Here is a 12,513-nt window from a genome sequence, read left to right on the forward strand (position 1 = left end):
CCGCCCAGAGCTGTCAGCGGGCCGCGCCGCCATTGGTTAGCTGGTTGCCGAGGCGCCTGCGGCAAGGGAGTTAACCCCGCAGCTGCTGGGTCACTAGTCAGCACATTAGAGAATTAACCTCCTCCCCTCCCCCCCGCCACAATGTACCTTCTGTCCAGGAAGGAGAGATACAAAGTTCGCATTTGGGAGGAACAATTAAAAAGCTAAAATGCAATATTCAAATCTCACATGCCATCTGTCAGCCTGCGCGGGGAGGCAGCCCCGGCGCGCGGGGCTGCTGCCAGGGCTGCGAGGCCAGGCGAGCAAGTTGAAACACGGGCCTGCAAGGGAGATGTTATCAAAGGAGACAGACGGCCGAATAAATAAGGACCATGGACAGGCCCAGAGCAGGGACACAGGAGAGGCATTTATTACAAGAGCAGGCTTTGCCCTCTCCAAATCCAGCACATCTTTCTCCCGGCATTGCTCTACCCGGCCTTCATTGTGCTTTCTCCCCATTTCTTCCTGAAGAGGGAAAACAAAGTCACGCTCCATCTACTGGAGGACTGAAAAAAAAAGCATTTCCTTTGGCTCCCTGCCCTGGAGAAACACCCGGAAAGCCATCTTGGCCCCCTCTACTACACAGGGCCCTGACATGAGAGTCTCGTGCTTACCCGGAGTGAGAAAAGTGCCGCTGTCTTAAAACCTCACTAAACAATCCCAGGCCAGGCGTACATAGGCAAGTGGTAACGGTTGTAGTTCAGATAACTGAGGATGCTTTCCTCCACCAGCTTCTTGTAGATGCTTTGCTGAAAAAACCTTTTCAGGTACTTCTTTGGTTTCTCGGAAAGGGGAAGTTCCCCATCCACTATCTCACAAGCTAGCTGTTCCAGTGAAGGAAGGCCATCCCCCTATACGACAGAGAGAGACAGGGCCTTGAAGATAAACATCTCGATAAAACCATGGTCAGCGGATACAGCCACCCGAGCTTGCAGGCAAGCCGAAAGCTGTCATTAGGCAGAGGACACACCAGCATTTAAAAAAAGCAGCCAAGAATTTGGCTTATTTAGCAAATGCACAAGTGGCTTATTAAGGATGGGAAAACATATTCAAAACACTGAGCATGCAGTTGGGACATAGAAGCAGAGCCTTATACATAAATAAATGTCAAAGGGGGCATAGGTAGGCATGATGCACAGGTATCCTTTATTGGCCAGAGAAACAAATACCGGTAAACATAACATAACTGAATTTTTTGTACAGCTGGACACCTCTCCATCAGCAAGAGCCTTCAAATTTCAGGCACCAGATAAATTAGAGTTTGCTGCTTTGGAAATATTAGGTCTTTAGCTTGAGGCAGGCGGCTAAGCCCTCCTTTCACCCCTTCATTCTCCCCACAGGCTGGCCAGCAGAAGCCCTGGCAACAAACAGAAAGGCAGCTGGTTGCTACATTCCTTGGAAGGCTGCAAGGGCTTGGTGGCAATGGGTATCAGGAAGGCAGCGGAAGGATTATCACACAGGGCAGTGGTGACACTATCCTTATGCCTTACATGGCACTTTCATTATAAAATTGCAATTTCAAATCTGAATAATTTGTTTAAAAAGGATCTTTCAAACCAAAGAGTTCTCAGCTATTTACAGTTGAAAAAACAAATGGAGGTGTGTGGCTGTGTGGACATGTGCGTACATGTAGAGACTGAAATAGATGTTGTGTGCATATGAGATCTGACAAATGTCTTCATGTGCAAAAAACCCTCAATTTAAATCTAATTTCCAGATATGTTTCTGGAGCTCTCAAATTTGTAAGCAACTTAGGACTGCTTTTCAGAGCAATACTAGCTGCCATCTGAAAATGAGACCAGTAGGTCTTTTTGAGGACAAGTGCCTTTTCCTGAAAATCTTTTACTGTGCATGTGTGCTATATGATTTTCTACTAATACTTTAACAGCTGATGGAGGTGCAAAAACCCAGCTCTACCATCTGCCTGTTTGCATAGCTGGAGCTCTGCATGTTGAAATAAACACATGCTTGTGATCCTACAAAATGGGTAAACATTCAAAGCTTGATCAATCAGTTTTTGAAGACAAACAAGAACATCCTGTGCAAAAGGCACATAAAATAAATACAGTGTTAGCGCTGAGAATTTAACCACATGAAGTTACGGTCCTCACTATCACTCTAACTGGGTTTTCTATGCACGTATCAGTTTGTATACCAAGTGTCTCCTTAAACGTTGTGCCTTAATAGTTGCAGCTAAGTTCCAGTTTCTATGAACGCCATTACATGAAATTTCTGATTTTCTGTACATTTACATTCTCAGCTAAAATAATCCTCCTTAAAACACGTCTGTGGATTATTTGAATTTTTTCATTTAATTGCTTATTTATTTTCATGATCATTTCCATGACTTTATCAACTGGAACGTGAGCCCAAACTGGAAAATGCCAGCTATTAGTTTTCACTCATTTTTTGAGTACAGCGAAATAATAAAGCAGCTCTCCAGAGACCCTCTGGGCAGAATTCTATTTTCCTCAGTGGATGGCCAAAGTGCAGCTTGCAACCTACTCTTGAGTTACCTGATTAAAATGTGGATCGATTCTCTTACCCTCTTTGGGCATAGGAGTTCCCCCTTTACAAGAGCAGGACCACACCCTCTGGACATATATGTGCTCCCCTTATAGGAAGCGGAGCTCCCTCTGGAACTCCATTGACAGCTCCCTATTCCTATAATGGGGCACACTTACATGCTGAGAAGGAGTAAGCAAATTTTAGCTGGGTAACTCAGAATTGGTCACAAGCAGCACTTTAGTTGTCCACTAGGTGACACACCATTCTGCCCTTTCATTTTAAACCAAAGGTGCAGCATGTATTTATTACACACTTAACAGCATGCTCAGCCGATGCTGTATAAACATATGGAAAGGACACATGTACAACATGCCTGGTGTGTAAGAATCCATTAAAACTGAATCAAAATTATGATACACAAAGAGAATAATCAATTTGCATTCAGATACAGGACCACGTCCTGTGACCCTGCCCTGATTCAAGAAGGTGGCTAATGATTTTAACAGGATTCTTTTTGTGTGCCAGGGCTTCTCACACGAGAAAAGTTTGCACAGTTGAGTCCATAATCTTGAGGTCTCGAGCACATCATTTCTATTCTCTCCCAAAACATTCACATTCTAACAGGTAAAGCACAGCTGAATCATGGCAGAAAAACATTCCTCTTCAAGCTGAACCTTTTGCTCAGATCGGGTTGTGTTTCTTTTGATGATAGCTGTCAAGAAAGTCTAAAAATAAAACCCTGCCTAGACACTTTCCATCCTACAGTGACAGAGAGACAAGACTATCTACCACCTTATTGATTCTGGTATCCCCTATGGACTGTAGTGATGTTACTTAAAAAGAGAGTTGGCAATTCTGTATGGCACATGAAGAAAGCCCATACAAAGTACTTCAGCCAAACGGAATTTAAAATATATAAAATGGAAGCAAAAAGGTGTGAGAGGAAGTGGGATAGAATAGCACCAAACAATCCAGGGGACCAGTACTTCTCAACCAGGGTGCCATGGCACCCTGGGGGACCATAAGATTATTTTAAAGGTACCATGTAATATTAGGTCTTAGGTGTGCAAGCACCTACACAATTCACATGATAAACCCAGAGATTTCAAATAAGAATCCATGGTGTCAACACATTCTAACCTGTTGTGGTCTTTCTGAGCTCTCTGTAACAGGAGAACTGCTGTTATTTCTCTGTACTCAAAAAATGAGTGAAAGCTAAGAGCTGGCCTTTTCCAAGGGGTACTTTGAGTCTAAAAAAAGGTTGAGAACCATTACATTCACTAGCCAGTAGAAAACTTCAGACCAGAGAAAAAACTTCTGCTTGGAGACAAGAATGTGCTTATTTTTTTTGCATTTGGGGGCTATTCAATATGTCAAGTGAGGTCAACAGGAGTCGTCCTATTGACTTCAGCGAGTTTTGGATCAGGTTCTGAGAAATAAAATCAACAGATTACTGTATATTTATATTCAGGTCAATAGTGCAAATTCTGCAGATGCAAATTACATTAGCAATATCTTACATTTCCCACCTAGTTCCATAGGTTGAAAAATTAATTTATCAGTCAAAAAGCCAGTTGAAGTTATTTTATCAAGTCAAGTTTTATATCTTAAAGGATCCCAGATTCTAGGATTGTATGTACAATGATTTATATAAGTCAACAAAAAAATCAACTATATTTAAAAAAAAATGATACTAACTAAAGAAATAGTGACTTCAAGTCTGAGTGGCAAGTTTGTAATAAGTTGTTTGACTGGTACAAAAGTACTGTAGAGAAAAGAGAAAGCAACTTAAATTATGACAAACTCTACCAGAGGCTTTGAAATTTGTAAAGATAATTTAGCGGTACATTAACACCACTTTATAATGCAGAGGTTCTTTGTCTGTTTAGGTTTTCCAAAGAAACTTGTTAGAAAGAGAAACTTAAGGAAGAAGACGGGGGAGCAGAAACCTAAGTGATCAGCAACAACAAATTAGTCGAATAATAAAATGCACTTGCTAGTCATTTTTCTTACCTGCTTGGATGTTAGGATTTGGCGCAGTTCTTTCTTAAGATCAATAAACCGATCGTGATAGATGGCCAGGGACCAAGGTTCGCTGAAGTAGCTGGTTAAAAAAGAAGAAATTTAGTTATCCTGTGAACCTCTCATTAACCACTAATAAAGTATTTACCTGCTTTTTTGCTTTTATAAATTACAGTTCTGGACCCATCATGATCGTTTGTTCATAAAATGCCTCCCGTAACAGCATGGTCAATCAATTCTTTTAATGGATGTTCCTGATGTACAGCCAGCTTCAGTAATTACATTTAAAGTGGCTTAATTCAGAGCTGTGGCAAGACCCAGTGAAGAATCCTGATTTTATCAGAATTTAAAAGCCTGAAGACCTGTAAAGAACGGTGTCTGCATTATCTGTCCTCATTTGAGAAAAGCAGATTGCAGGATTAACTGAACTGCTGCATAAACAAATTAAATTTGTGTAGACAATGACACAAATGTTGTTCATCATTAAGGTTTCTGGATTAATAAAGGGTAGAAAAACAGGCCACCACAGTGTTGCAATATGTTCTTTGCACTACAGCACTGAAGCTAAATTGAATCTCTTTGATGAGGAAACTCTCTTAACTTTAATATTAATGCCACTGACCAAAAGCATTAATTAAAACATCTTTTCTGCAAAAACTTAGAAAAATGTGGATAGCTATTTCCTCTAAGCAAAGAGCAGCATGTATCCCTAGATACTGCAAATGTCAGTAGAGGCAACTGGATCACAAAGAGGCTGGTAATTCCTATTTCCTACACAGTGAAAAACAGTTTTCCTGGTGTCCATAATGTACCAATTAAACAGTGTATACTCTTCACTGTCATTCTCAGTAACATGAACATAGAATGTACTGAAAAGACAATAGGACCAAAAGACCCAGCCAGCTTAACATATTCAGCTACCTATCAGATAAACAGAGCCTGATCCTGGAAACAGTAATGCAAAGGCCCAACACATGTCAGCAGTCCCACTCAAATCAATGCGATTAAGGATGGGAGTCATGTAAGTGTATGCAGGATCAGGGCCAAGTTTTTCCACATGAGCCTTGCAGTCTGTTCCCATCAGTGGGAGCATTCATATGAGCAAAGACAACTCAACACCTAACTGTAAAAGGATTTGGGTCAATGACCTTTAACTACATTCCTAGATAATAACACTAAAATGGAGATCCGCAAATAATTTTAATAATAATTTCCATATTTCTTTTGAATAGAAAACTTTTAATAAATGTCAAATGGTGCTGTTTTCTCTCTCTGAGCTTCTTTTCTCTAAGAAGCCACTGAACTTCAAACTGTAATAATGGGTCACAGTTCAATTGATTAGCTCCACCAGAAACAGTTAACAGAGCTGTGCCAATTCTTCCCCATGCTCATCTACCTGCCACCATCCTTGCATCTGTCTCTTCTTTTGGGTGGTAAACCCCTCTGCAACAGGGGCTGTCTCTGGTCTGCATTTGTGCACCACCCAGCACGGTGGGACTCCAACTGCAGCTGGGGCCTTTGGATTTTTCCATGAGATAAATGTTTACTGCTACCACTATTTATGCTATGTACTTGATATGGTATACTCATCTCAGCCTTTCTGTTTGGATAGCAAAAGGAACATCTAACTGGACAGTGTCAGCATGTTACCGACAGTGACTTCCCCTTGTTATTTGGCTGGGAAATCTAACAACAGATGAGCTCAGTGCTAAGAACTTTTTTTAACAATGCCCTTTATCTTTAATAAAATGTTGTATACCTGTCAAATACACATAGAAAGAGCCAGACATTTTACCAAAATATTTGAACTAATCTCATAAAAAGCCATTCATTTAATGACACTGATAAACCATGCAGGGAAGAAGCAGCATGTGGGTCACTAAAAAAGCCCCATATTTGCTGGTGAACTCTGCCAAGATCTGAATCTGTATGGACAAATACATTTCTTAAATTTCACATCTGGTATCTCAATTTGCAACTGCTACTGGTAAATTATTTTTTTACCTTAGGATCATTTGAGGGAGAAATGTGTTAGAGCAGGGGTGTTCACCTGCTGTGGCCCATGGGTCAGCCAGCCTGTAGGGCTCCCCATGGGTCTGAAAAATTGGCAACAGAGGAACAGTGGCAGCATTAATTGCCGCTCACCAGCTGCTAAATTTCCAGACCCATGGAAAGCCCTGCAGGCAGATAGCATGTGGCCCTGCACTCTAAATCAGGCATGTGAGGCCAAGGTGGTGCAGGGCCTGATCTGGGCGGTCCAAGGTGGGCTCTGGGTGCCTGAGGCCTGATTTGGGTGGTAGGAGGCCAGATTCAGGCATGCAGAGCCCAACCCTGCCCAGGATCTAGCCCCTGGATCAGCTTCGCAACACTCATCCAGCCCATGGGGCCCAGAGGTTGAGCTCTGCTGGATTAGAGTGATACAAACACAGACCTGGGATCTAGGCACTCCCATGTTTCAATTCTGACCTGATGCTGATTTTGTGAACAAGAAAAATCTTGTAACTGTCTTGCCACAAGTAAACTATTTACCTGTCTTCTTGAGGGGCTGTGAGGATGAAATGATGCTTATACAAAGTTTTGAGAATGCTGAATATTATTGTTTTATTACTAGTTCAATTGATAACCACAACTTTGGATAATTGTACCACTGATCTCATCATTCCCAGACTTGAGAGTTTAAGGCCATACAGTATATGGCTTAAATACAAGTGCTTTTCCCCTGGAAGCAGACAATTTCTTGTTTACACTTTCAGACTGGCTGGGGACAGGATTTACCTCTAAGTAGCCACTGAATACAAGATTCCCTTTGTTCCACCTCAAACAGGGAAATGTAATGACCACAGATTGTTTTAACGTAGAATCAGTTCTCTCCCCACACTGAGAGCACTTTTTTTTCATTGAGAGAGAAATCATCTTTCTAATAACCACATTTAGATTTACTCTCTCAAGAAGTGATGCATATTTCATTAAACAGAAGTTTAATAATGAAAAAAATATACTTGAAGACAAACCAACAAGTTGACTTTCTGAGGTTCATTCTAAATTTTATTACCACTTTAACAGTAGTCCCTAAGGGCAAGCTGTGGAAGGCTTGAAAGTATAATGCTCTTCAGTGTTCAAGATGAAGCTGGCATGCTACCAATAGAGGCTCAGAGGCTCCTCAACTATCATGAGAACAGCATCTGCCACATGTGTTTGCACCATTTAGTCTTTCATAACCTGCCAAACTGATCAAGCTAAATATGTACAAGATGACAATGTTTGCCAAAGGCATAACGGGTTTTAAAACTTGGTCACTTCCTAACGGGGACCCCCTGCTGGTCAACTTTTATATCGACAGAAGCTATCATTGGAAGGCATTTGAAATTTGATGGGGTGAAATGGTCTCCTTTTGAAGACAATAAGTGACATCCTTTTTGTTGCTAGGAAGCTGTTCTCTCTTTTCATTGACAAACAATATTTTAAGTCTGTTCTGCCTCACTTGTGTAGCCTATGAAGAAAAAAAATGAAGGAAAAATATCCAGTGTCATTCTACACAAAAGGTGCCAAATCTTTTTCATTTAAAGAGACACAACGTAACAATGGACAGATAAAGTTGGCTCACCCTGGAAAATAAACCTGTATTACCTCTGCAGTATTCACGTAGATGGACTGAAATCCAAAAGCCATCTATTTTTATTCTCCAGGCTTTTATTTAATTTGCTACTACACAGCACTTTCAGAGAACAATGTTTTTCTGTGTGAAAGCTAATTATGAAGCTGCAGTAGTTCTCTGATGCTTATTGGTGCTCCTAGGAAAAAGCAATTGAGGGCATGCCACTGACCCTTATCAACACTTGCCACCACTTAAGTCATTTACACAAAGACATCAGATTTTTCCTTGACTATACACATTTTAAAAACTAAAGATTCTGAAAGGTGTTAGCTACTTTTATCCCAAGAATGCCAAGCTCAGAATCCAGGAAACAATGCCTGAAGAATTTATCACATACAAAAAAGTCCTTTGACACATGAGTAATTGGATGAGGTAGCACATGGTGAAGAGGCAAATAAATCTATAGATTTCTCGAGAGAGCCCATATTCTGCCAGGCAAAGATTTTTATGATTTTGGTAACAGTTCTCATTGCCACATATTCCAAACTTCTGAAACCTGAACTCCCAATTCAGGAAAATGAAACTAATCCTACTCCCACCTAAAAATCAAAGCAATTTTCCTTGTGTCTTTAGATCCCTTAAATCTGTTCTCATTATGTCCAACTTATGGGAACGATCACTTTTCTGAGTAGAAGCCCATGCTTGATCTATGGAGTGGGTGTACCTGGATATCAGCAAGTAGGTCAGAGTCTTCCCACTGGTGCTATTGGAGAAATAAAATGATGAAGATGACAAATGTTTGAATGTGCCATCATTCTGATATAAACTTGTCTTGGCACAAACAACATAGCCCAGGATTGAACACATGTGGCCAGTATTAATGGAGATCGGTCAGCATTTACAGGCTCAGATTTGAATTCGTGATTATTCAAGAGAAAAAAGCTGAAAAGGCCCATGGAAACAGCAAATTAACTTGAAAGTATTAAAGGGGAAATCCAATTGTGTCCGGTCAGTCATTTGCCTGACTTTGTGGAGAGATTTCAACAAATCATGCCTCATTTTTTTACTGTAGCCACCTCTCCCAGTATTTGCTATTACTGCAGTGGGTCTTACAGCAATGAACACAGTAGGAGCAGTTTCATGATTTTTGCTTGGGAATTTTTTTGTGAGTTTTGTCAAGAAATTATTTACAACTTGTACTATGTACAGATTTTAACAAAAAAGGGCAGATCCACAGCCTGGGCACCAGCAACGCATGGGACAGCATTGGCTACTGTAGTGCTGACAGTGGTTATTTTTGCAACCCCCCCTCCAAAGGTGGTACTCATGGCTGTTGCACCAGTCACCCCCATCAGTGATGCTACTGTAGATTCACTGGCACCTCACTGAAGAACAGAAGTACTCCAAGAGGCAGGTTAGGTGGTGGAGAGAAGGACAAGCTTATTGCTTAGGACAGTCTGGCTGGGAGTCAGAGTGGTGCGGAGAGCCTTGCAAGCAGGCAGTGTCTTGGATTTCCCAGATGTCCTGGAGTTCTGGGATTTCCATATGGTCAGCCTAGTTATAACTATAGTGTCCTTCTGGATTCCTTATTCCTTCTAGAGATCTGTCTTGCTAGAGCCGCTAAAAATGCCAATCTGGAGCCAGCCAGGAGGCTGTGCTCCATCATATCAGATTCTGATTTGTGACCTCCAGGCTTCATTATTTAGTTAATTTCTTAGAACGAAGCTTCTGACTTTCAAAATTTCTGATTGGTTTAGAATAGAGCAGACCAGCTATTAAACAACACATCACTCACTATTATTTTTCAGATGACATTACTTAATCTGAGTAATTTTATTCAGTCCATAGGCTATCATTATGTTGTCCTCCAGCTATGCACATTTTCAGTTTGGCATTAAGTGCTATATTTAAATAGTTACAGGCTTTTGGCCATGGCAAAGACATCTGAGAATTAACAGAGGAAAATCCCCATTCTGTCACAGATAAAGACAGGTGTTTTATACGTAGTTTAGACTTGTGTGCCTCACTTGAACAACTAATTGTCGTAACTCCAAAAACACACAGATTTTGAAATAATGATCTCATAAAAATGCTGGAAAATTGCATTTAAGCAACTAACACATATCAACATTTACACCAAAATGTGGCAAAACCAAGGAAGGGTAAAAATAAAGACTTTTATGAAGATACAGACTCAGAGGCATCTTACATGAATGGAAAATACAGAATATGGAAAGTATATGGAAGCTTACAGTGATGAAACAGTCAATAAAGCTTTGGTCTGGACAAAACGACAAAGAATAAAAAATACATTCCCTGTAAGCTGGGGACAAACAGTTTTTACAGACAAGAAAGGATGGTTAAAATTCTATAGTCAAATAGTATTTATGGTAATTTATATAATGACATAATCCCATAATTCCCTGCCAAAAGAGGTCCTCTGTACAATGAATGTCACCATTTTGTGCCCAGACTTTCTAATAAACACCAGACCAAAGCAAAACCAAATGGTTGAAACTTATACAGCACTCAAACAAGTCAACCCTGGTGGAAATGAATATCAGGATTACTGCCCCTGACATGGGTCAGCACTAAACACCCTAAATTTAAAATGTGTTCCTCACAGGTAATCACGAGGTGTGTCTACATGTACATTTGATGCAGGAGCAGTTTATTCACATGTAAACTACATTTGAGCAAATGCTCCCAGGCAGGTATCCATGCATGCAGGGACTTGGGAGCAGATCAGCTGCTTATGGCAGCAATCTGCCCCCCTCCTGCTGGCCCTGCAGCAGCCAGGACCAGCTCTAGGTTCCCCCTGGGTGCTAGCTCAGGGGCTGGCAGAGAGCACAGGGTCCGGCGGGGGCTGGGACACTGTTCCCTAGCCCTGGGGAGCTGCCTGCTGCTGGGGCAGGCTCCACCACTGGAGCCCCTGGGGACAATGTCCCCCTGCCCCAGAATCCTGGAACTCCTGGCCCTGGCTCCCTGATCAGGGGCAGGGGACTTGGAAAGAGCTGCAAGGAGGGGCAGGTCCCAGCTCCCTGCCTTGATCAGCTGGTGGAGCAGCCCTCAATGGCTCAACTGGGGTGTGGGGCTGAGACCTGCCCTTAACCAGGACAGTTCCCACCCCCACTCCATGATCATGGGGCAGGGGCTGGAAAGCCTGTTCCTTGCCCAGTAGAGGCTGAGAGATCCACAGTCACGGAGCCAGCGTTGGGAGAAAAGAATCTCCCAGCCTGAGCCCCACAACTGCAGAGCTTGGGCAGGGAGATAAGGATCTTCCAGCTCCCTGCTGTCTGATAGCAATGGTGAAGTGGGGGCTGGGAAATAAGGATCTCTCAGCACCCCCTCCCTGATTGCGATCTTAGAGCAGGGAAGGGGGAGTAAGCACGTACAGTAAGCATGTGCACATGTAGACATGCATGCTTACTGTGCAGTAAACTGCTCTATTGTGCAGTAACACATCTCATGTAGATGCACCCACTGTCTCTCTATGCTTTATTTTTTCTTTTCTTTTTCTGTGAGAGAGCTGTTTCTGGAGTGTAGTGGTTGTTCAGTGTCACCATTATGCTCCAGAATTTGCCACCAATGCCAATTAACCAGTGAGCATAAAAGATATACTGTACATAGAGGAGAAGCTGCACAACCACTAGCTCCAGAATGTATGTTCACAGAAAAAAGATAAAAGACAGTGAGACTCAATCATCTGTGGGAGAACACTTTTCACGAAACAGTGACTCCATTTCTGACCTCATTGTCCTTATACTCAAAGGACATCTATAAGACACCTTCAGAAGATGGGCCTGGGAACAAACATTCATAACTTTACTAGACATTAAGCACAATGGAGTAAATACAGACTATAGTTTCATGACTCATTATAATCTAACTGGTGTCTTAAAACCCGTCTCTTCTAACTTCTCAATACTCCACAGGTAATAAAGACCCTTTTCCTTCTGAATGGTTTTGTTCTTTTATATAATTAGGTTATCTATTTAATAACATTTCTCTTGCTTTGAAGCTACTTTTGATAACTTTCCTTTGCTCCTAGTTTACAGCCCTCCCTTATTCCTTATTGTCTGTTTTCTTTTACATATGGGCTAGGGACAGAAATTATACATAAACTGGTATAAGTGATCAGAAACCAGATACCCTCCAGGTTCAAGTCCCTTAGCATCCTAGGATGCTTTGCACCTCCCCAGCAAACCTCCCCCTTGCTTGGGCCAAAGGTAAATTAGTTTCCTTTGGCCCAAGCTGCCAGCTCCAGCTGAGCAGGGAGGTGTGCTGTAGTGCCCCCCGCCCCAGCTTCTGGCCTGGGCCACTGCAGGAATGTGGCTGCATTTTCAGAA

At 41.9% G+C, this 12,513-nt stretch overlaps 1 protein-coding gene across 2 annotated transcripts in view; it reads right to left on the reverse strand.

The window, feature by feature from the left end:
• Positions 1-386: 386 nt before the first annotated feature.
• CFAP61 (cilia and flagella associated protein 61) overlaps positions 387-12,513 on the reverse strand; it is a 252,631-nt gene continuing 240,504 nt past the window's right edge. For both annotated transcript variants that reach the window (XM_019516128.1, XM_019516127.1), the window contains 2 exons: positions 4,561-4,651; positions 387-890 (listed from right to left, as the gene is read on the reverse strand). In XM_019516128.1, the coding sequence (XP_019371673.1) occupies positions 690-890; positions 4,561-4,651 (292 nt within the window). In that variant the 3' untranslated portion in view covers positions 387-689. The remainder of the gene's footprint in view (positions 891-4,560; positions 4,652-12,513) is intronic.

This window comes from Gavialis gangeticus, unplaced genomic scaffold (assembly GCF_001723915.1).
Source record: "Gavialis gangeticus isolate Ggan-Ray unplaced genomic scaffold, GavGan_comp1, whole genome shotgun sequence".
NCBI lineage: Eukaryota > Metazoa > Chordata > Crocodylia > Gavialidae > Gavialis > Gavialis gangeticus.